Source organism: Musca vetustissima, unplaced genomic scaffold, assembly GCF_032173495.1.
Source record: "Musca vetustissima isolate MV318-11 ecotype Yass unplaced genomic scaffold, APGP_CSIRO_Mvet_v1 utg14752, whole genome shotgun sequence".
Lineage (NCBI taxonomy): Eukaryota > Metazoa > Arthropoda > Insecta > Diptera > Muscidae > Musca > Musca vetustissima.
In genome coordinates this window covers 119120-143216 of record NW_026882468.1, presented here as the reverse complement: position 1 = coordinate 143216, position 24097 = coordinate 119120, and the positions used below count along the sequence as shown (strand labels likewise).

Sequence of the window (24097 nt, the reverse complement as noted above, 5' to 3'; positions counted from 1 at the left end):
CCTCTCGCCTACAAACTCAGTATTTGCCAAATAAAAATTTGCCTGTGGAAAAGCAGACATAACAATTATTTATAGAATTTTTGTGTTTCTCTTTGTTTTTTTTTTTAATTTCAAAACGATCGCAACATTGCAAAAACATTTCCATTGTTGTAATTCTTCGTTTCATGTTCAAATAGCAAACAAATATTTTTGCAGCAAATTTATAATTTTGTATGTATATTAACAAACATCAGCTGATCCGCATTTAGATCATGATTAAAGGTATGTGTAAACAATTAGGGTGTATTTCTGGATTTCGTTAATCGAGTCGATTTAAAATCGTATATGTAAATGTACTTACACTTTATATAGGACAGAGGAACTTCAACACATTTTCTGAAGTTATGCCTGTCTTGCAGCAAAAGAGCGATATATTTTTAAGTCCGTTATTTATCTTTCGAGTCGAGCCTAATTATCGAAGTTTTACAATGAAAACGAAATCCAGTCGCACCCATCAGTATGCGACGATTATCGCTGTCCCTTAAGCGGCTCATCAGACATATAGTTTATAACTTGTATTTATGTCGCAGTTAACACGAAGTTTAATCTACGAATAAATTCAAATTTAGCAAGTTTCGACATTCCTCTTCACTCTACACACAGTCCTTTTCAAATCAGGCTTGTGTTGTAGCCAAGGATAACTAATCCACACACTTGCAATTGCTCCCATGGTATACAAATATTCTTTGTGCAATCGTCGGAAGTTTCTTTGTGGGTCAGAACGCTAAGTAGTCTGGCAACATTTGCGTTGCTCTGGGAACCTAAGATCGAACCCTAGTTTTACTTAGTGTATAATTATCATTGTATGATTTCTAAGCCAATTATTTATCGTTCGACTCGAGTTTTTGATCTGAAGTTTTTGCATTGAAAACGAAAACCACGTAGATATATTCTTGATCAGAATTAAATTCTATGTCGATTTAGATATTGTAAGTTGAAATCACGAAATAGTTTGCCATATTTAGGTTAGATCAGTGATATTTTGCAAGAAGAATCCCCCTGGAAGAATCCCCTTTCCATGAACCAGTTGAAAAAGATCGTTGTTGTCGGATTCATTCATTGACATTTGCCCAGAGTTTATTCCTCCAATGGGGAGTTTAAAGTTCGGTCTGCGATAGACCTTCTTGTCGGTCTGCGTTAGAGCCGACTTGGCATCAAAGCTTAAAAACATGTTGAATAAACCGGATATCCAAAGAGACATCAGTCGAATACTACCGACTAATTTTAATTATGAACACGCGGTCACCTAACGCCATAGCGCTACTTTAGGTTGGAAATCATTATCACTCGGTAATTTCATCCGAGACCCCCTCAAAACCACCGGTCCACGTTTTGGTATAGGCCACATATAACGGATCCGCATTACTGGTATTTGTAATCAGCACATTCACTGCAGAACATTTTAATTAAAGGACCATGTTTTCACATAGACCCATACAATAGTTGGGCGCCGTTTTGCGCCTTTTCCAACTGACGTGTCTGTAATTGGACATTCCGGGTTCTTGGTGGGTAAAAAATGTTATCCATGTTTTTTGGCATAACCCTTATATAAAGTAATTGCAATTTAGGTGATCTGATGTCATCCATAGCGACTCGAAATTTTGAATTACTTACACAATCTTTCAAATCTCTAAGATCCTCAAAATGTTGACGAGATTTTTCAGGCGGTTTAAACCATGACCATCGAGCTGTCATCGAACATTTTCATTAAAGGTCCATGTTTTGTCATAGGTAAATACAAAGATTGGACGCCGTTTGGCGCCTTTTTCAACTGACGTGCCTGTAATTGGACATTCCGAGTTTTTGACAGCCATAGCGACTCGAAATTTTGAATTACTTGCACAACCTTAAACATCTCTAAGATCCTCCAAAGGTTGACCAACCTTTTCAGGCGGGTTTAAGCCTGACCATCGAGCGGCTACGGTTTTTCGATGCCCTATCTTTAAGGTAACGTCTAATTCTGACGCCGAAGTTTTAAGGATCCCTCTACAAAGATTCTCTTTAGCTCATCTATAAAGTCTCCCTCCAGCTCGTCTATAAAGACTCCATTCTACTCGTATAAAAAATATCCCCTCTTGTTCATCTATAAATACTCCTTCCTGCTCGACTATAAAAAGTCCCACCATGAGTTCGTCTATAAAGACTTCCTTCAGCTCGTCTCTAATCCAAATTATACTACCTCTTCTTTCTCTGTCAATGAGAGTATGTTTCGCTCTAATAAAAAATTAAATTAAAAAATGGTATTTTCATATATCATAATTATAAATAAAAAATAATGAAGCCAATTTTCAGGATGCGGTCAAATTTTTCCGTTGTATTCAATAATTCAAAGTATTCAAATGATAATTACTCAAGCATGTTTACCACTACGAACACTTTACGTTACGTATTTCCACTAATTGCTACTTTTGACATGCATGCACACAGTGTTGCATAAAGTGTACTCATGTGAGATCACTACTTACGGAGAGAGAAAAACGTCAAGGTATGGCAAATAATAAACAGTTGATAACACCAATTCATCGTACATTGCCACATTTCAAAGCATAAAATTAGGTAAAGTCAAGATTTTAGACGAAAAGTGAGATATTGTAAATTTTGTACTACGAAATGAAGTGAATTAAAAGCTATAGTTTCCCCAAAAAGATGCCCTAGAAAATAAGCAATTTGAAAAACAGTGAAAAAAAGAATTTTGTGAATACGAAATTTCACTTTATTCTGCAAAATTTGTTGGCATGAAAATTGATATTTTTTATGGCTACGGAGAAAAAAATAAAGTGGAAAATATATTGACAACCTTTATCTAATCGGCTAAGTAAGCACAATAAGAAAATACATAGAAAGAAAAAAACTGAGCTAAGTGTGTGAAACAAGAAAAAAATAAAATTAAAGCGTTTATTAATAATGAAATGCTATGAAAAGTATGCAACTACAAATTGAAAAAAGGCAACAAAAAAGTGAAAATATTTTTCTTTTTGTGAACACAGAGATCAACACATAAATTGTAGTATTTTTTTCATTTTCTCGTCATTGTGAGTTTGTTTATGTGTGTGCATGAGTATTTTGACTTGTTGCTTGGTTTTGCTGTTGTTGTTGTTGTTCTCTGTCTCACTCTTGCATGCATTGAAATGTCATGATGAGAGCGATCATATTGATGAATACACTCTTTTTTATTTGTATTGCCGCCATTTTATAATTTTCTTTATGTGTTTTTAGGCGTTGCTGACATTCGGCCCATTGCATTTAGAATTAGAAAACGAGGTCGTCACATTTTCAAAATTGCCTAAAAGTTTGCTTTAATTTGTTACGTTAATTCCGTGGCTTTACATTTATCCTTGAGGAGGAAATTTTATGAATTAAAAAACAACAACTAACAACACCTAAAATGAAAGTGGAAAAAGATGACAGCGCTGCAATGCCTCCACCGCCAGCAAAAAATGAGGGTATTAAAATTTTAAATGATAAACAAATCAAGCCACCAGTTCCACCAAAGCCAACCGCCACAACATCAGTCCCCATGTCACCACCCAAACAAATTACCCTCTCCATTGCCCAGTCGAAAACGCCACCTTCGGCACTAAAACAAAAAAAGATGGATCATTATTTAATGAATTTGGTAAAGGGAGAAAAGGATGCCGATGGTGATGGTGACGATAATGAGTCCATTGATTTTATTTTAACGGAAAATATCGAGGGCCGCACCACAGGACATACGGGTGAAATACTGGAAGAACTTCATTTGAGCGATGATGATGAAGAAATGGAAACCGCTTCACGTACCCAGGAAATTGTTGAACATGTTTGTGGAAAATGTTTTAAGACATTTCGACGTTTGAAGGTAAGTTTTGGGAGATGCCGGATAGGAATGAATATTTATTATACACGTTCAAAATCGCTTATAAGGTCATATCGGTTCTAACGAAGTTGTTCGACACTTTTGTTTTGTAATTTATTATTATCCGAATGACATGCAATTTGGCTCAGCTCATTTATTTGATCCAAGTTTCCGATATGCGGGATAGGAGTGAATATTTCTTATACTCGGTTGAAATCGCTTATAACGTCATATCGGTTCTAACGAAGGTATCCAAAAGTATCGAAAAGGTTTTGTACTTTATTATTACCCGAAGGACATGCAATTTGGATGAAACCTATTTGGTTAAAATCTGTACAGATTTAGATGTGGCTCCTCTATATATTTTTGTCCGATTTTCAATCGAAATGTATGTAATTTGGTATATTTAGTTTCCATTAAGAAGCCAATCTTCCTACCAAAAATAATTGATATCTGTCCATTTTGATTATAGCCATCATATAACGGTATTCCCCATTATTCCATATTTTGGGGAAATTGGGCAAGTTATCCAGCCGAATTTGGTTTTTTGAGTTCACATTGCAAAGCTAATCTTCTTACCAAAAATGATCGATATCGATCCACTTTTGATGATATTCAGAATTTTGGGAGATTGGGCAAGTTTTCTATACGAATTTGCAATAATTTGATATTTTGAATTCTCATTGGATAGCAAATCTCCCTACCAAATCTTATCGATATCGGCCCACTTTTTATGCTAGCTCCCACCCAACAGTACCCAACAATTTTCGGAATTTGGGCACGTTTTACAACTAAATTGGCTATAATTCAGTATTTTGAATACTAGCAAATATTTTGTTCAAATTTTCAAACCGAATCGGCTATAATTTAGTATTTTCAATTCTTATTTGATATCAAATCTCCCCACCAAAAATTATCGATATCGGTCTACTTTTGAGGATAGCCCCCATTTAACGTAACCCCAAATTATTCGGAAATTTGGGGATTTTGGTCAAGTTTTCCAACCGAATTATCTACAATTTAGTATTCCAAATCCTCATTTGGTAGCAAATCTTTCTACCAAAAATGATCAATATTGTATTTGAAATATTCACATCATCGTGGAGGGTTCGGCCCGGCACAAAATTTGTATTTCTAAAAAATCTGGAAACTAGACTCGTACCATTCATTATACTAATTTTTTATTTATCTAGGGTCTGAAAAAACATTTGGACTATTGCCGCTTTGACAGTGGCTATGAACTGCGTAAAGCGGAAATGTTAAAGAATCTGGAGAAAATCGAAAAGGATGCTGTAATCATGGAAAATAAAGATGTGTGCTTCTGCTGTGGCGAAAGTTATGATACTTTCCATGTAAGTTGAAAATATTTTAAAACACTTTTTATTGTCCTCATTTTTAATATTTACTATTTTTTATACTTTTCAGTTAGGTCACATTAGCTGCCCCGATTGCCCAAAATCCTTTAAGACCCAAATGAGTTATGAACGTCACATTTTTATTACACACTCGGAATTTAATGATTTTCCCTGTAGCATTTGTAATGCTAAATTGCGTAGTGCTAATCTTTTGAAATTGCACGAAGAACAACACAGTAATCGTGGAAAACCATTTGCATGTAAAACATGTGGTAAAGATTTTACCCGATCCTACCATTTAAGTCGTCACCTGAAATTTAGTGCATGTGCGGCAAATGAAAGTAACACCCTGCATTGTAAGGTGTGTAATAAGGCCTTCTATCGTTTGGATAATCTACGTTCACATTTGAAACAGCATTTGGGTACACAGGTTACCAAGAAGTCGGAATATATGTGTCCGACATGTAAAAAATGTTTCTACAGTTTATCGACATTGAAGTAAGTTTGAAAAATGATTTAGTATTTTAAGTCATAATTTAAATGATACGTGTACTTTTTTAGTATCCACACAAGAACCCACACTGGGGAGAGACCATTTGATTGTGATTTATGTGAAAAGAAATTCCCATCATTGGTGGCATTGAAAAAACATAGGCGCTATCATACTGGAGAGAAGCCCTATACATGTTCTGTGGTATGTATATTTATTTTTGGGACTCAATAAAAAAAGAAGTTATTCGGGAAGGACGAAGAGCAAGGACATTTTCTATGGAACCCTGAAAAAAGTAGATTAGACTTTCTATAAAATTCGAAAGGGACGCTCTAGGAGTTTATTTTCATCTTCAATTTAGCAATAACACAAAATCGTTGTTGAAATGCTCTTTCGTATTAATAGCCAGATTCTATAAAATTCAAAACAAACGAACTCGAATGATATTTTAGAAACATAATTTACAGTCTGTATCTTTAACATGTGATGCTAATTGATTTTAAATTTAATTCTTGTTTTCTTTTTTTCTACAGTGCAAACAATCATTTGCCGTTAAGGAAGTTTTAAATCGTCACATGAAACGCCACACCGGCGAAAGGCCACATGTTTGCACGGAGTGTGGTAAAAGTTTTATACAAGGTACACAGTTGCGTACCCATGCGAAAACCCATATTCGTCCATTTGAATGCAGCCACTGTCCAGAGAAATTTAGAACTGAAAAACAGTAAGAGACTACATTGTTTTGTTTTCGAAAAACAAAGATAATTATTTATTTTTGCTTATTTACTTTTTATTAGACTTGAAAAACATTCAAAGGAGCATAACCCCGATGGAACAAAACGACGTGGACGCTCTAAAATGGTTAAACGATGTGATATTTGCAGGAGGGGTTTCAAAACTGAACTGGAATATAATAAGCACATGGAAGATGGAATTCATATAAGTAAGTTTACAACAGTGTTTAACATAAATAAATAGAGAGTAAGTGTGTGTTTGAGAGATCATCATCAAAAAATGACGGACGAATATAGAAAAAAGAATACGTTTTTAACCATCAACGCTGGCGTATTATTTTGTGCATCAGTGGTTGATATATATATATTTATATATATATATATATATATATAAATTGAAGCCGAGAGGAAGACGCTATAGAAAACACTGTGGTTAGCACTACGATACTAGTGACTCCTCCCTGACGATGAGAACGGATGCAATCCCTGAAGACGACTTGGCGGCGAGCGCCAAGTCTCCAGACTTCAAATACTAAGATACTGGTGCTGATGACCCTCCCATCAGCACAAATAACTACCAAACGAGATTAAGATAAATTGGAAATACACAGCAGTACTAGCTGCTACAACAACAACAACAACCAAACGAGTCCGTTCCCACGACAATCGGATATACGCTCCGGAACGCTCTGCTTTATGTGATAAGCTGAGGAACAATGTCCTCAAGTTGCTAGCCGGCAGCACTTGGGGAGCTGACAAAGAAACCTTGTTGACCTTTATAAAGCAATAGGCCGGTCAGTGGTAAACCATGTGTCGCCAGTGTGGGGTGCGTATGTAGGTAATGCGCGATGGAAGAATATTCAGACCTGCCAGAATGCTGCCCTGAGAACTGCAACAAGGGATTCTCCTCATGACTCCAGTGGACCATCTTTATGAGGATATAAAAATCTTACCCTTCCCTCCACACAATTATATGTTGTCGATGCAGTACTTGCTTGGGTGCTATCGTCAGGAACACCTCTGTCAGGACTCCACCGCACAGGCACGTCAGGAAAGATCTTCATGATCTAGAGAGAGAGAGAAGTCCAAAGATATAATCGTGAACCCCTAGATCAAGATGCCTATCAAACAGGTCTGAATACTATTCACACGGACGCAGTCGTTCGGGCAGTAGAGCAATATCGTGAAAATAGCATAATCGAAGATCGCCGCCCATCCATCGCACCTCAATTCCCATTGGGCAAGAATTGACAGCTTGATACTGCTGTCAATGCCAAAACCCGAAATAAGCGTTATCACAGTTGACCAGTTGGTGCTGGGGAAATCAAAAATGGCGAATATGAAGCAGGTGCTCGCGACAGCTGCAAATGGGGTCAGGATCTCCAACATAACCTATGGCCGTGAAGACAATGAGGTCAGCGGATGAACAACATTCTGTTACAAAGGGACCCATGCAGTCGCTAGATGCACGGACAACTGCTTCTTCGATGGAGAATCCTGCTAAGAGTGTTAAGGTTGAGACGAAAGCCAAACCCGCCGTCTCGAAGCAGGGCGTCCAGAAATCGATACCAGTGCCTGCTGCTCAACCAAGTGTACCGGAGGATTTGTGAGTGGCGATCATGAAACGAGCTGCCTCTGATGGGCGTATCAGCAAAGATAATTGGTTGCTAGTCGACGGATCTTATTCGAAAGCCAAACCCGCCGTCTCGAAGCAGGAAGCCCAGAAGCCGACACCGTCTCCTAGCGACCCTGGCGTCAAGCTACGCTGTTGCTCAACCAATTGTACCGAAGGACGTATCAACGGACAGATGATTTCGAATTTTTATTTCGGAAAAATACAAACCGACTATAAAAAATTGCGAATTATAATTCGAATTCGTTATTTTTGGAAGAGATAATTCCCATTTTCTAATTCCTGATTGCAGACTTTATGAAATAAAAAAATGTATTCAAATTTATTTCTCCTCCCTTTCTTTCAGCTCCCGTGCAAAAACGTAAAATGAAAAATCGTACCGATTGTGCGGTGTGCAAGGAGAACTTCGATTGTGTACAAAGTCTACAATTCCACATACTAAAGGTACATCAAGAAGATCCTGAAACCTTTGTAAACGAGGATCCATTTGGTGATCGCACCGGTATCATACACGAAGAAGACGAAGATGATGATCAGGATGAACAGTCGATGACAATTCCAGCACCGAAAATTATTAAAATTGAAGATGCCCAGGGGCCGCGTATTGAATTTGTTACCACAAATAGTGAGGGTAAAATCTTGAATAGTAGTATAGAGGGTTTGGCAAATCAACGTATCATACAATCGCCAACAATCTCGGCTGCTGCTAACCAATCGAATAAAGTGCAAATTCTGGAAGAGTTTATTATCAATGAGGGCCCTTCAACATCAACGGGTGGTGGTGGAGAGACCATTATATTATCCAATGAAGCATTTACCGTTATACCTTTAGAATCAAATGGTGGTGTTATTGAACCCGTAACAACCAATACCATTGCGGCGAAAACCTATCGGACCCCTGAAACTAAAAAAGAACGTAAATCTTTGGCGGAAAGTTTGGCTGCTGCCATTGCTGATGATGATAATCTGACACACTTTAGCACCGATGATGACGAGGAGTTAAATGAAGAGGATTTGAAACTGAAGGATAATGTGGGCAAGTTGCTGGATATGTTGGTGGACACGGCAACACTTAAGAAATTTGGTTGGCCTGATGCCTCAGAGGAGTTGGTAAGTTTTGAAAATTATTTTAATTTTAATATTTTTTAATTATTCTAATTTGTGGTTTTTATTTTTGCAGGTCCTTTGCAAAGTTATTGAAAATTGCGGCCACAATTTATCCAATGATCAATTCAATTATAATGAATTGGAATTTGCCAGCCGCATGCGCGAATATGTCAAATTGCTGTTTACCGTTGTCATACACAATGATTCGATAAAGGAGCTTTTAAACAACTATCCAATTGATGAAGTTATTGAATATGTATTGGGTAATGATGATGATGACGAGGACGACGATGGGGAGGAAGACGACAACACTCCTGCACCACCACCCATTAAAGAAGAAAAAGAAGATAAGCGAACTATTAAAAGTGAAAAGGATAAATCATAAGCTAAACAGAAAAAATTATTTTTATACTCAATTTGTTTGTTTTTTTTATAAATGGATGCAATTTTTATTACTTGAGTTTTTTAATATGAATTTTAAAATATTATTTTTTCTAATATTAATTTTTATTAGTTATCGAACACCATTGATGCCTTTGAAGAAAAAAACAATATGTACTTTAATCTGTATATAAAATTATTTTATATATGAGTGTCTGTGAAAAAAATGGAGAATGAATTAATTCATAGAATTATAATAACGTAATTATTATTATTTTTTGATCTAGTAATATATTATAGTTAAGCAATTTTAAAATGCAATAAAAAATATTTTATTTTTAACCCAAAAAGAGAATAAAAGAGACGACTGCATTGGGACGTTCCAAGCAATAGCAAAATGGGGTTTACATGCTTATGGTGAAGGCTATAAAAAGATCGTACCAGACGAACCTTAGTGTAGAAATTACGAATTTAAATTTTCAAACCATTTCCCTTAACATTAACATATCGCACTTTCAACTGCATTAATATGGCAACTCCGAAAAAAATCAACTTCAAATTTTATCCTGCCAAAGTGTGTGTTTTTCCCGGTTGCCATGGCAAACTAACTAAGCAGCTACTTAACTTCATTTTTATTTCAACACACAATAAATAATGCAGAGTTATTAAGAATTGTAATAAAGTAAAACAAAATAAAAATTAAAACCTCTATAAAAATGTCCGAGGATATAAATCCTGCTGTTATTAAGCACACCCAAGAAACATTGGGTAAATATGTGAAGAAACCACATTTAACGGAAAAACTTTTACGAAAGCCACCATTTCGTTTTCTACATGATGTTTTTACTGTGGTAAGAAGTCAATCAAATGAATTACTAATTTTTATAAATTATTAATTGTTTGTGTTTTTATTTCAAGGTAATCCGGGATACAGGTTGTTTTGAGGGCCTGTACACGGCGGATGAATTGAATTCCGACAATATTAAAGATCGTGAGGATAAAATGCGTTTTCTACAAAAAATGATTGATGTTGTGCGTAAGTAAAAAAACAAATATGTAAAAGTGGGTCATACCAAACTTGTAGTTGTTGTTGTAACAGCTTGTACTGCTGTGTATTTCTTCTTATTCTTCTTCTTAATCTGGTTTTGATTCTCACTACAAGTTCAGCAAGGCGGCGACCTGTATCGTTTGAGTCCAAAGAGAAGATGGGGTTAGGTGAGTGGGTTTGCCTGGACAGTTAAATAGGTGTAGCGTGTCATGTGGAACATTACCACATGCCGTGCAGATATTATCGACCTCATGAATTGAGGCGGCTACACCATCCTGATCTCCGAGGATAGTATTCACATGATATTCTCGAATTGCTTCCTCAACTGCATCCATGTGAATACGATTCAATCCTGACTGGTAGGCCTGTTGAAGGCTTCCTTTTGTACCTTTGGACCTATATTCTCAGATCTTAAAGGTCCTTCCAGACATGCCTAGAAGGTGGGTGCCTATTCATTAGGTAACGATTTGGATGGCTATTCCTATAAAACCCAAGCAGGTATTCCATCGACAACATCTTGTAAGTGTATCTACTGGAGTCATGAAGAGACACCCTGTTGCAGTCCTCAGGACGACATTCTGGTAGCATTGAAGACTTTTTCAATGCGTAGCACTGACGTTAGCGGACCACACTGGCTCCGCATAGATTATCACAGATCGGCCTATTGCTGTGTATGTCGTTAACAAGGTTTCTTTGTCAGCTTCCCAAGTGCTGCCGGCTAGCGACTTGAGAACCTTGTTTTGGCTCCTGATTTGATCACAAATAGCTGTGGCATGCCCGGACGACTTATAAAGACCATTGAATGTAACCCCTAAATCCTTGGGGTAATTGGCGGTCCCCTCGACCAACACATTAAAAGAGAGTCACATCTCCCCTGTCCATGTGATAAACAGTTTGGCCGTTGACTTAGTAGTGGATATTTCCATATTCCTTGACCGGAAAAAGTCTGCGATATCCACGAGATAGTGCTTCAGCCTCTCGTAAATGTCATCAATTTTAGGTCCTGACGCCATAATCGTACAATCATCGGCATATGTTACCATCTTTATGCCGTCCGGTGGGTGTGGAATTCCAGAAAGGAAGATGTTAAACAGTTCCGGAGATATCACCCCTCCATGGGGAACTCCCTGTTTAACTCTACGGGCCTTCGACTTCCTGTCTCTGAATTCCACGTACGACTTGCGTCCACACATATAGTTTATGATCAAACGTTTGGAGGGTTGTTCTCTCGACGTCCTCGAACAGTGATTGACGGTATCAAATGCCTTTGATAGGTCTAGCGCCACTATGACTGTCCTGTTACACGGTCTTTTCTGGTAGAGTCCTTCGGCTATGTGTGTGGAAGTGGCGTGCAAAGCTGTTGTTGTACTATGCTGCTTCCGAAACCCATGTTGATGATCAGCAACTGAGTAGCATTCACGAATGATAGGGAGTAGTAAAGCCTCAAGTGTCTTAGATACTGGCGACCAGTGTTGCCAATTTAGCACTTTTAGTGCTAGATTTAGCACTTTTTAAACTCGTTTAGCACCAAAAAAATTGATCTAGAACCTAGCACTTTTTTTAGCATTTTTATTTTTTATTAAATTTTTTCCTGGTATCACTGTCGTTTTTCGATGACAAACTGAAATTTCTCTATGTTTTCCACGATTAGTTTGATTTTTTCAACGTTAAATCAGTGAGTGGAGCATAATTATCACTGGTCCCAATGCTCTGCGAAACGATTTCCGTTTCGGGAAAAAATCGCGACATATACACCTCCTTCTGTGATAAAAATGCTACTAAACAATATCAGAATATGAACATTTAGTATAACTCCAAGTATATAAATCAATAAAATTTATATAAATTTAAAGGCCAACCGCACCTCTTGTATACTAGCAACTTCTTCCCCTCTAGAAAAATAAATGTTTTGGAATATTTTTTTTCTTTTTCCCACAAAAGTATTGTTCAATTTGTCTCGTTAAATATTGACCGATCATTATCAAAAAAGTCATGTTTTATTGTTGGCAGATGATTTGGTGGAGCCCGAATCATCAAATACTATAGATGTCTCACTTGACCATAACCGACATTTCCACCCTCTAGTGTGGTAATGGTACGTAGACACCTGTATATATGTATGTATAGCATCCACATCCGATTACATACATCAGTAATTGGTATCAATTTAAAGGTTAACTACTTATCTTGGATTCACAGTCAACTTTACCGGTATATGTTCTTCTAGAGAAAATATATACACAAATTTTGACATTTTTCACACAAAAGTGTTTACCGTTTGAGTCGTAAAATATTGAAAATATCTTTGGAAATTCCTTTCGCATTTCGCGATGTTCAGGCCATAGTTGGGGTCTCTAGAGCGACCAAAACAATATGTACCCTGTTTGGAAAAATTTAATATCAATTATTAATTTATATTTAAGTATAAAAATTAAGAAATATAGATCTCATTAACAATTTTCTTTATATTAAAATTTAGCACTTTTTTCTGGCACTTTTCTAAAATTTTTAGCACTTTTTGGCATTTTTTTAAACAAAATCTAGCATTTTTTCTCAACAAAGTTTTGGCAACACTGCTGGCGACAAAAGTGAGATCGGCCTGTATGACTCACCTTTGCCTGACTTCAATAGCGGGACCACCCTACCCATTTTCCAGTAATCTTGTAGTGGGTGATATCGTTTTGAGCTTTTTAAGCTACAATTCGAAACTGACTGGGAGTCATTCAAAACGGCTTTAAGGGATCCCCACCCATTCTCGATTTTAATTTTTCAAGAATTTCAATGGGCTGGTAAATCAATACCAATGCTTGTTAAGGTTTGTAACTTTGCACATATATATTTGAAGATTTAAAATAGAAGAAAAATAATTTACAAAAAATTTTTGTTATTGTTTTTTGTAATTAAAGGAAAGTCCTTATTTTTGATGGAGGGCATGATAACTCCTCACTGGAACATCGGAATCCGAAAATTCCAACGTTGTTAAAAAGAGTACATGTCTGGCTCTCGTATGAACTAGGATTATTGACTTCGCTCTAAAATTAACAAAATGGTGGACCTTTGAAAGAATATTTTTGGAAAATCGCCGATTTTTTACCAAAAACCAAGTTAAAAAATAAGGAAGATCTTCACCGATTGGTTTTATCCTAGTTCATACGAGAGCTATACACTCCCAGAGAAACATTGCAAAATTTGGAACCGATTGGACTATTAGTTTTTGAGTTATCGTGCCCGCCATTCACAAAAAAAATGTTTAGAGAAAACGCGTTTAAAGTTTGAGAAACCCTTTAGCCGTCACTTGATGCTGACACAATAAATCGGCTATATCTTCAAGAGTTCTTGAGATTTTCACTTGAAATTTTGTAGAGACATTCTTTAATCTGTGTAGATTCGAATTATATCAACAAAAATGTTGACCCCGAGAATGGGGGGCGGTCCCCTTAATTGTTTGTGGAACACAGACAGAATTTTCTCGACCTATAAGAAAATTCTGTCACTTATCCGGCTCGAAGTACCAATGTTAAAGGTGAACACCATGCGTCTATGAAATATATATTAAATTTATCTTTCCCAAAATTCTCACTAAGATCATCTTCTTTCCAGGAATTTGCACAAATGTTCCGCTTACGGTAAAAACTTCGAAAATTGTGGCTGGCCATGAGGCAGAGAAGACGAATGAATTACTCCAGTTAATGGGTAAAATTATAGAAAATAAATTAAATTGGCAACCGGCTGTGGAACAGGTACTCAAAGGAAAAGATCCGAAATCCAGCGAAAAACCTAAAGAAAAATCAAAAGATAAAGAATCCTCGAAGACAAAGGATGCCACAAAAGGTAGTAAAGTTTCCAGTAAAACTAGCAAACAAGCAACCGTGGCCAAGGAAGAGAAACCAAAACGTTCCAAGGAAAAGGAGAAGACATCCTCTACCACTAAAGAAAAAACCTCCTCAAAGACCAAAGAGAAGGAGAAAATCCCGACTAAATCCAAAGAATCGGCTAGTAAAAAATTGAATAAAACCGATTCCCAGAACAGCAATAAAACCGCATCACCTATTGGTGAAGTGAAAACGAAGAAGAAGGAGGAGACTTCTAAGGTCGTAAATGAAGCACCTCAATGTTCCCACGAGGAAGAGGAGAAGATGAAAGAGGATGAAGTAAAGCCAACTGAAGTGATTCGCAAAAATAGTCTAATGGGAGATGCCGTAAATGTAGATCATTTAAGTGCTGAAACTAAAGCTCTGGAATCGCTCGATGCAAAGCCAGATAAGGATCCACCTGAATTAAAACCCTCCCGAACCAGTAGTGGTAAAAGTTCAGGAGGAAAATCTAGAAAAGCCAAGAAAGAAAATAAGGAAATGTCGCCGGCAAAGGAAGATCTACAGAAATTACCTTCACCTAACAATGAAAATACGGATGAAAATAATAGGCAGGTGTCGGGAAAACTAAGACAACTGGAGGTGGAAAATGTGGCTAATGGCAATGCGGTGGAACGAAAGAAATCATCAAGCAGATCGCGTAATAAAATTCCGAACAGTGAGAACTCCTTTGAAATTTCAAAGGAAACTAACAATGCCGAACAATTTTCGGCAACTCTGAAAGACCCCATGGCAGAATCACAACAAGAAATTCAAACACCCAAAAAACAAAGCTCTGCCAAAATACGCAGAGAAGAACCCATGGAACCCAAAAAGCAACCCACACCACCAAGTCCCGTTAGGCCCCAGGAAACTAACCCTGAACCTTTACCAGTTGCCATTGCAGCTGGTCTTGTCAATCCCCCTGCCGATCCGGTAATCAAACGTGAATCCACTTTTATAAGAGAAAATTCGAAAGATTCAACGACCACAAAAACCAATCGTCCACGAACTTCGCTAAGGCCACCATCAGCAAGACCACCCTCTGCAAGGCCAGGTGCACCACGTAGACGTGATCGTAATATTGAAATTATTCTTCAACCTAACGATCAGATAAAAATGTCCGGCATTCAAGTGAAATTGGAAAATTTTGGTGATCTGGATGATGATGGTGAAAATTTGGTGATTATTGAAAATCCGGATGCTATAAATTCGGGGGAATTAAGTGGAACAGATAGTGCTTTGAAATCGGATCTGGATATTGCCGATGCAACGGTGGAGCAGCAGGGACATTTGGTACAACAAATATTGGAGACACAAAAGGAATTGACTCAGCAAAAGGATTTCAATCAACAGATTAAAAATGAGAAGGTAAGAAGCGGGTGGGATACTCGATATTCTCAGGGGATTGTTTTTAAAATGTTATGTTGGGAGCTTCCAAAAATTCGTCACTTCTACTGGCCTCAGCCACAGATCAATGGGACAAAGATCCGTGGGCTGGAGTGAGCATGAAAATAGATGACCTGTAATGTGCGGGCTCTGCCTGCAAGTGACACAAATGTCTTCGATCCCTACGACTCTCGCTTGATACACATTCAGGATGACTGAACATCCTGACCGCTTTACCTCCTTGGTCTATGATGTAAATATAGTGGCAGTTGATTTAGATGGGGAAATCTGCAAGTTTCTACCCTGAAATAATATGGCTACTGTGAGGATAGATAAGTGTTGATTTTGTCCTTGATCTCCACTACTTCTACTCCAGAGGCGAAGATCGAGGAGTCGTCAGCATACGTGACGAGTTTTATACCATTTGAAGGGGAGGAGAATTTGGAAATGTAGAAGTTGAATAACAAGGGTGAGATGACACCTTCCGGGACACCCATTTTGATTTTGCGGTTTGATTTTGGTTATGTTTGGCAATGTAGAGTTCAAGATGTCATAAATCAAGGTGGCATGGTCGACAGTATCGAACGCCTTGGACAGATCCAATACCACAAGAATTGTTCGCTCGGCCGGTCTTGTCTTGTTGAGTCCATTGGCAAAGTTATTAACGACATCTGTGAAGGCTGTGGTGCTACTGTGACATTTCCTAAAGCCATGTTTATGTTGTTCCAGCTTTTAGGTTCTCCGTCATGGATGCCAGCAGGAGGGTCTCCAAAACCTTCGCTAGTGGTGACAGAAGGGATATAGGTCGATATGAATCTCCCCGACTAGCAGATTTTTCCGGTTTTGGCAACCGGATAATTCTCGCCTTCTTTCAAATCAGAATTTGTTCATCCGGCATAACTGAGTGGTTGACGGCAAAAGAAAGGATGTGTGCTAAATAGCACTTTGTGAGAGTAGTATGACAGCGTGGAAAACATACTAGTGACTCATTTTCACTAATTGGTCGCCAGCCTCAGAAACATCAGCTTGACGGTTAGACTGCGGTCTCTTGGAGTAGAATCCTATAGTATCCTGCCTTGAGTACTTACTAAGGTTTCTTGCAGTAGAATCCTATAGTATCCTGCCTTGAGTACTTACTAAGTTTTCTTGCTGTAGAATCCATTCGTATTTTTGATTGGGTACTTACTAAGGTCTGTTGTAGTAGAATCCTTCTTTATCCTTGCTTGAGTACTTACCAAGATCTCTTGCTATCAATCTCCTTTAGAATAGCTTCACTTATTCAAAACCTAGTTGAAGCATCCGAATCCCAACTGTTGTGAGAGAACTTATCCAGGTCTCTAAATCCCCAATCGTCCTGTCAACTTTCCCGCCTAGTGAACGTATGTACGTCACTTAATCCTATTATCATATTTACTTCCTCGCCAAGAGTACCGAGTATCGACTTCGAAGGACGACTAAGCTGAGAATAAAATCCCGGAGAACTTACTAATATTTCATGCCGTAGCATCCTTCCGTGTCATTGCTTCAGTATTTACTAAGGCCTCTTGCTGTAGATTCCGTTCATATCATTGCTTGAGTACTTACTAAGGTCCCTTGCTGTTGAATCATTTAGAATAGTTCCAATTATTAAAAACCTAGTTGAAGCATTCGAATCCCAGATTTTGTGAGAGTACTTATCCAGGTCTGTAAGTCCCAAATCGTTCTGTCACCTTCCCCGCCTAGAGTCCTTAAACAGGACTTTAAATCCTAGTAACGTATTACATTTCTCGCCATGTCTCGACTTTGAAGAACGGCTAAGCAGAGAATAGAAACTTCGTAGAATCCTTCCATATCCTTGCTTGAGCACTTACTAAGGTCCATTGCTGTTGAATTCACTTATTCAAACCCTGCTTAAAGTATCCGAATCCTAGCTGTTGTAAGATTACTTAGCCAGGTCTCTAAATCCCCAGTATTCCTGTCATCGTCCCCGCTTAGAGTACTAAACCAGTACCCTATTACCTTCCTCACCAAGACTACTTATCCAGGTTTCGACTACGAAGGACGGCTAAGCTTAGTACTAAGGTCTAAGGTCTCTTTAAGTAAAATGTTTCTGAATCCTTGCTTGAATAATTACTAAGGTCTCTTGGTGTTGAATCCTCCATTCGAATAGCTTCATTTATTCAAAACCTAACCGAGGTTTATCCATGTCGCTAAATCCCAACAAATCTAGATAGACCAAATGCCTTATGTTCATACTCTTTCTGTAACTACAGTTTTACAACGCGGATTAATTTTTTTTTATTCCTTCAAAAGTTGTTTTCTTTGAGCATTCTTCTGTAGAAGTCTATCTCCTTCAATTAAATTGTAATCCCAATAATTAAATGTTTTCAGGACACAGTCAATGGCATGGTAATGAAACAAACATCCATGAATAATTTACGCGATGTCATACAAAATTTAACCAAGTCCATTAATCCTTTGGGTAAACTAATGGATTTTATACCGGAAGATATTGATGCTATGCAGCTGGAGTTTACAATGTGGCGGGATACATATACCCAGGCCGCCAATCAATTGAAAAGGGAGAAGAGGTATGGAAGATAATTTTGAAAAATGTTGATAATAAATAATTTTCCTCCTTTTTTTCTCCAGCCTCACCGAATCCGCCACGGAACCAATGAAAAATCAATTGCTACAAATCGAATCGAGCATACAGGAATATATGGAAATGATCGATGCCAGCCGGGTTAAAATTTTACAAAATAATGAAAAAATATTTAAAATGTTAACACATTCCTAATTGATTTGTTTATTTTTGTTGTTGTTCTGTTGTTATTTGTATAATGAGTGAGTGTCTGTTTACTCACCGATTTATTTGTTGTCACATTTGCCGAAAATATTAGGAATTGTGGCGGAACAAGACAACTTCGTTTTGTGTTTTTTGGCGAACATTCAAGATTGGTACCATTGTTGATTTATTTTTCATTATTTTTTTATTCGAATAAATAAAGTAAATAAATAACTCAATAACACATAAACATATTCATGGTGATATATCATAATTAGTTAAATAAATAACTACGAAAAAATCACAATATTTATTTTGTATTCGAATTTTTCAAATTGATGTCACCATTGTCAACGACCGTTTCGCAAAACAGCCGCCCTGCCTGCCTGTCTTTTGGGAGTATTTTTCCATTTCATTTTGTTAATCAATGGTTTTAATGGTTTAGTTTGAAGGAAATTCCATGGAACTGAACTTTAAATCATATGATTGACATATGTTGAGTATTTAAATATATGTCAACACAGACTCTATTTTGCAAATAAATAAAGACTAAAATGGAATGTGAGAATTTGCAACACGTGTGGCCGGGTAAGTCTACAAATATTTTTCATAACTTCGTAACCATAAAAAGTATTTTCATTGTGAACAAGAATTTGTCACCGCACAGCATAGAAACCGTTAATTTGTCTGGTTACGTGACTGACTGTACGTTTCCATAATGGAAAAAAATGGTTCATCCAAATGACATTTTATACCCTCGAATTGCTAAAGTCGTATAAAGAAATATACGTAAAAATAATTTGGGCACGTTGGGCGCCATAATTCCTCCATTCGGGTACCTACCTGCCTATTAAGTTTGCGGAACATATTTTTACGTATAATACCTCCTCTTTAATGGATTTTTGGGTAATAGGAGATTAAAATACTTCGTTCCCAGCTTCACTCCAGTACTCGTAGATTAACGAATTTCTATTATCGTCTACATCAGTCTTATTTGCGCTCATAATTCGGCGGAAGACAAAGATTAACAGACCAATGACATATTTTACGAACGCCTAGGAACAACATATGACCGCTGCCCGGGCCATGACATTAAAATTCTGCTAGGTGATTTTAATGCAAAGATCAGAAGGGAAAATATTTTTGGTCCCACCGTCGAAAAATTCAGCCTTCATGAAGAAACTCAGACAACGGCATGAGGTTAATTGACTTCGCAGCAGCAAAAGCATGGTAGTTAGCGGCATCAGATTCAAGCATCTCGATATACACAAGGCCACCTGGATTTCTCGAGAAATCAAATTGATCATGTTGTGATAGACGGAAGGCAATCATTCAGTGTTTTAGACGTTCGATAGATTCGAGGAGCGAATACCCTCGTGGCAGCCAGGGTTCGTACTCGTCTTAATGTGGCAACAAAGGTGCGATCTAATGAAACACGGAAACTCGACGTCGAAAAGCTGCAAACACAACAGATAGCAGAAGCCTACTCCGCTCAACATACCCACCTGCTTGACGAAAGCACTTCTTGTCCCGATAATAATATAAAAGCACAATGGCAAAAAATTGCCCACTTCCTACAAACTGCAGCAAAAACAATACTCGGGTACCAAAAAGCATCATAAAAAACCATGTTACGATCAGTAGAGCATGCACCAGCTAAATAGTGTAATTTGGCTAGAGGAATGCATGTCCAATGATTGGAACATCAGCATCCAGTGTCTCATGCACAACAACACAGACAGGATAGTTTGTGCCAACTATATAGGAATTACTCTCCTTCCCATCGCATATGGGAATGAGGCTTCAAATCGTGGCAAATCCGCCATTGACAAAATTTTCTCTCTGCGCCAAATCCTGAAAAAAAAACAACAAAAAACACATCGACACATTCCACCTAATCCTCGACTTTAAAGCCGCATTCGGCAGCCCTATCCATACTGATGATTCAGACAAGGTGACAGTTTTTCGTGTGACCTTTTTAACATCATGTTGGAAAAGGTCATAATAGAGGCCAAGGTGAACAGAAATGGCACTGTGTTGGTGTACAGAGAGCCAACATGTTACTCACCTACACCGACGACATCGACATAATGGATCATTAAGCTTGGTCAACCAGGTCTGATAAATGACGTCAACTGGCAGCCCGTCATTTCACTTGGCTCAGACTACCTCCCCATAATCGTCTGTGGGCAAGGGTTAAGTCGCTCTCAAACCCTAGTAACAAGGATGATACATTTACATTTAACGACGAAAATGTGACTGATCCGAAGAGATGCGCGAGTTATTTTAACCGACAGTTTGTCGAGCATCCCGAGAGCGACAGGGCGAAGAGAAGAGTACTTCATCGTATAAGATATCTTCCAGCCGAGGAGGTACCACCACAGTTCACGATGGGTGATATTGCATGTGTCATCCGTAACGCGAAGTCATCCAAAGCATTGGGCCCTGACGAAATATCCATGTATATGCTAAAGCAGCCAGGAGTCGAGTACTTGACCAACGACCTCAACTTGTCGATAGCCACCCACGTCGTTCCCGAAGCCTGGACAACGGACAGGTTGTTCCCGCTACTGAAGCCGGGCATGGATGCCAGAAAAGGTGAATCTTACCGATTTCACTTTTGTCGCCAGTAGATCCTTGTCGCCGAAGACCCTTGAGGCATTACTCCTCCCCAGCATTAAAGAAAGCTATCCATTTGCGAATCATCAACATAGATTCCGTAAACAACGCAGTATATCTCCACACATATAAGTCGAGGACTTAATCTGAACCAGCCGTGCTGGTAGCGCTTGGCCTATCAAAAACCTTTGATACTGTCAATCATGCCACGCTATTTGAGGACATCGAGAGCATTTCCCTCTGGCCGAGTTTGCAACGTTGGATAATCAACTATATGTGTTGACGCCAGTCGTACATGGAGTTCTGGAACAAGAAGTCCAAACCCCGTAGAGTTAAACAGGGAGTTTCCCAGGGTGGAGTGATTTCTCTGGAACTGTTTAATCTCTACCTTTCCGGTATTCCACACCCTCCGGACGGCATCGAAATCAACGAATGTAGAAGAACTTGTATCCTATACGGATTATAGCAATTCCCTCATCTATTAACCATAAATCCGCAACCAAATTTATGTCTCGTTTCATGGCAGCTATAATACAGTGCGTAATCATCTGATTTACTTACACCAGTTCCTTTCCATCGCATTTCCTTTAAGGCAATAATATCGGTTTTGTATTTCTTAAGTACATCCGCCAATGCGAAAACTGCACACATTCCAAATGCAGATTCGCAAATTCTGGTCCTTTATACGTTTGAGGGGTTCGTTAACATTAGGGGGGTCTGGTTTTCTTTTCGTTGCTTTTTCATAGTGGGAAGGGTTTTCCGAAATGGGCAACTAACCCGACGCCTCAACCCATTTTTTGTAGTTCTTATGAACTTGCGGCACATATGTATCAGCTAACTATTTCAACGACTGATGAAAGTAGTTACCCCAGATGACACCGTGGAGAGGTCAGTGTCATTTGGTCCCTCTTTCATCTCAATTGTATGAAAGAGGGACCAAAATAAGCCTGGACTTTGCCATGTTAAAGCCAATCAAAGCCGTTGCTTGGTATCTATCATCCCCTACGTCACCCCCCAATGGTAAAATAAAAGCGTTTTTAAATCCGGTGATCCCAAAACCTCGGATTATTCTTTTCTGAAGCCCGTGATGTTTTAAAATCGTCCAATAACGATCCTCCGATTTACTTCTTATATATTTTCAGAATGACCTCCATAGATCACAGGGACTTGAAGAAAAATATCAATTCTCAGTTCATTGTAGTTTAATTGGACTCTTTATTTTATTTCCTATTATAAAATATAATACATACACCCATCAATTTTCTTCAAATGTTTCAACAAATATATCAATATACATACATAGATATTTATTTCACTCTTTTTGTGTGTGTGTGTGTGTTGTGGTCTATACAAAACAACATGCATTAATATATGTGATTTGTTTTTCCATCTCAGATTTTAAAAATTATTTTACAATGACGTTCCACGCCACAAAGGAGCATCCGGCGTCGGTAGGTAATAACGAATGCAGGAGGAAAATATATATATTTAGGTTTCAAATATCATCACATACATATATCAGCATTAATGAACTCCCTAATTTTTTTAATAGTTGTTCTAGTCGAGTAGTTTTTGTTTTAATAAATAAATATTTTTGGTGCGTCTTAAAATTTTGTTTAAGATTTTCTTTTTTTTTTTTGGGTTTCAAAATATATATATTTTATTTATCAATTTAACTAGTGATGTTTGCTCAAATATATGTATGTATGTAATGTATAGGTAGTTACTAATTGAGTTTTTTTCGTTTGGTTTTTAGTTTGTTGTAGTTTTTTTCTTTTCAGATATGATGGTGGTTATTATTTAGTGTAGAGTATTGTTTCTTATTTTAATTAGAAGACCTGTAATAATAAATGTATTTAAGTAATTAATAATTTTTAATAATAAAAAAGGAAACCTATTTGCTGGTTTGTTTTTTTTTATTTTGGGGGGTAGGTTTAAAAAATTAATACTTTATTTAAAAAAATGATGATAATTTATAAAATAATTACAATTTTTGAAACAATTAACAATATTGGTTGTTTCTTTTTTCTCTTCTTCTTCTATATATAACATTAATAAGGTACTATATTATGTGATGTTGATAGGGGTGGGGGAATAGCATAAAATTAAAATATGTAATTACAACTAGAAATCGTGTATACAAATTAAGCATTATATGTTGTGGGGGGACAACTATTTCATATCTGATTAATAATGTCATAAGTAAAAAAAGAATAACTAATAAAAATTTAAAACTATTACTTAAAAATAAATGTGTGTTGTTTTCTATTTTCTTGTAGAAATAATAATAATTTTGTATATATAATGATTATTTTTATTTCAAAAATAAAGAATATAATGTTTTTAATAATAATAATTAAAATTAGAAAGCTGCAAAAAAATAATAGAGGGTTTTTATTTTACACAATACCTATCATTTTCGTTTTCAATTTTTTCTTCTTCAAAAAAATCACAAATTTTGTTAGGTAAACTGCTTTATATAATACACACAATACCAATTAAACAAAAACATAAAATAATTAATTTCAATTCTGATGAATACTCAACAAAATGAAGACTGGAATGACAATAACATTCTTTGGTTTTGGTTCTGGTTGTTGTTGTTATTTGGAATAACAATTATATTTTAAAATTGTAACAAAAAACAAGGTCGAATTTTTTATACCCTCCACCAGTGACTACAAAATACTCCAAACTACAGGTACTCAATATGGAAAAGTGGGCTAGGGCCTTGAACATACTGAAATTTGAGGTTTCGTTATATGAGGCCTATACCAAAAGATTCACCGATATTCATAATTTTTGGTGGGAAATTGTAACAGCCAATAAGAAACCAAAATATCAAATTA

General features: G+C 37.2%; 2 protein-coding genes across 2 annotated transcripts; both read left to right on the top strand.

Annotated features, from left to right (window-relative positions):
• The first annotated feature begins 3424 nt into the window (after window positions 1-3424).
• On the top strand, window positions 3425-9578 carry LOC133328897 (protein suppressor of hairy wing). The gene is made up of 8 exons (XM_061537407.1): window positions 3425-3877; window positions 5068-5226; window positions 5300-5727; window positions 5791-5923; window positions 6253-6443; window positions 6517-6662; window positions 8433-9196; window positions 9267-9578. Exons 1-8 carry the CDS (start codon window positions 3425-3427, stop codon window positions 9576-9578), a joined length of 2586 nt encoding a protein of 861 aa, XP_061393391.1.
• Window positions 9579-10276: 698 nt separating this feature from the next.
• On the top strand, window positions 10277-18676 carry LOC133328896 (TRAF3-interacting protein 1). Its single transcript, XM_061537406.1, has 5 exons — window positions 10277-10425; window positions 10493-10610; window positions 14223-15844; window positions 18233-18432; window positions 18494-18676. Exons 1-5 carry the CDS (start codon window positions 10291-10293, stop codon window positions 18639-18641), a joined length of 2223 nt encoding a protein of 740 aa, XP_061393390.1. The 5' UTR covers window positions 10277-10290; the 3' UTR covers window positions 18642-18676.
• The last annotated feature ends 5421 nt before the right edge of the window (window positions 18677-24097 follow it).

Coding starts and splice junctions, on each gene's coding strand:
- LOC133328897 (XM_061537407.1), top strand. CDS start 3,425: ATGAAAGTGGAAAAAGATGACAGCGCTGCAATGCCTCCACCGCCAGCA. Junction 3,878..5,067: donor AGACATTTCGACGTTTGAAG/GTAAGTTTTGGG, acceptor TTATTTATCTAG/GGTCTGAAAAAACATTTGGA. Junction 5,728..5,790: donor TACAGTTTATCGACATTGAA/GTAAGTTTGAAA, acceptor GTACTTTTTTAG/TATCCACACAAGAACCCACA.
- LOC133328896 (XM_061537406.1), top strand. CDS start 10,291: ATGTCCGAGGATATAAATCCTGCTGTTATTAAGCACACCCAAGAAACA. Junction 10,611..14,222: donor AAAAATGATTGATGTTGTGC/GTAAGTAAAAAA, acceptor TCTTCTTTCCAG/GAATTTGCACAAATGTTCCG. Junction 15,845..18,232: donor AACAGATTAAAAATGAGAAG/GTAAGAAGCGGG, acceptor AAATGTTTTCAG/GACACAGTCAATGGCATGGT.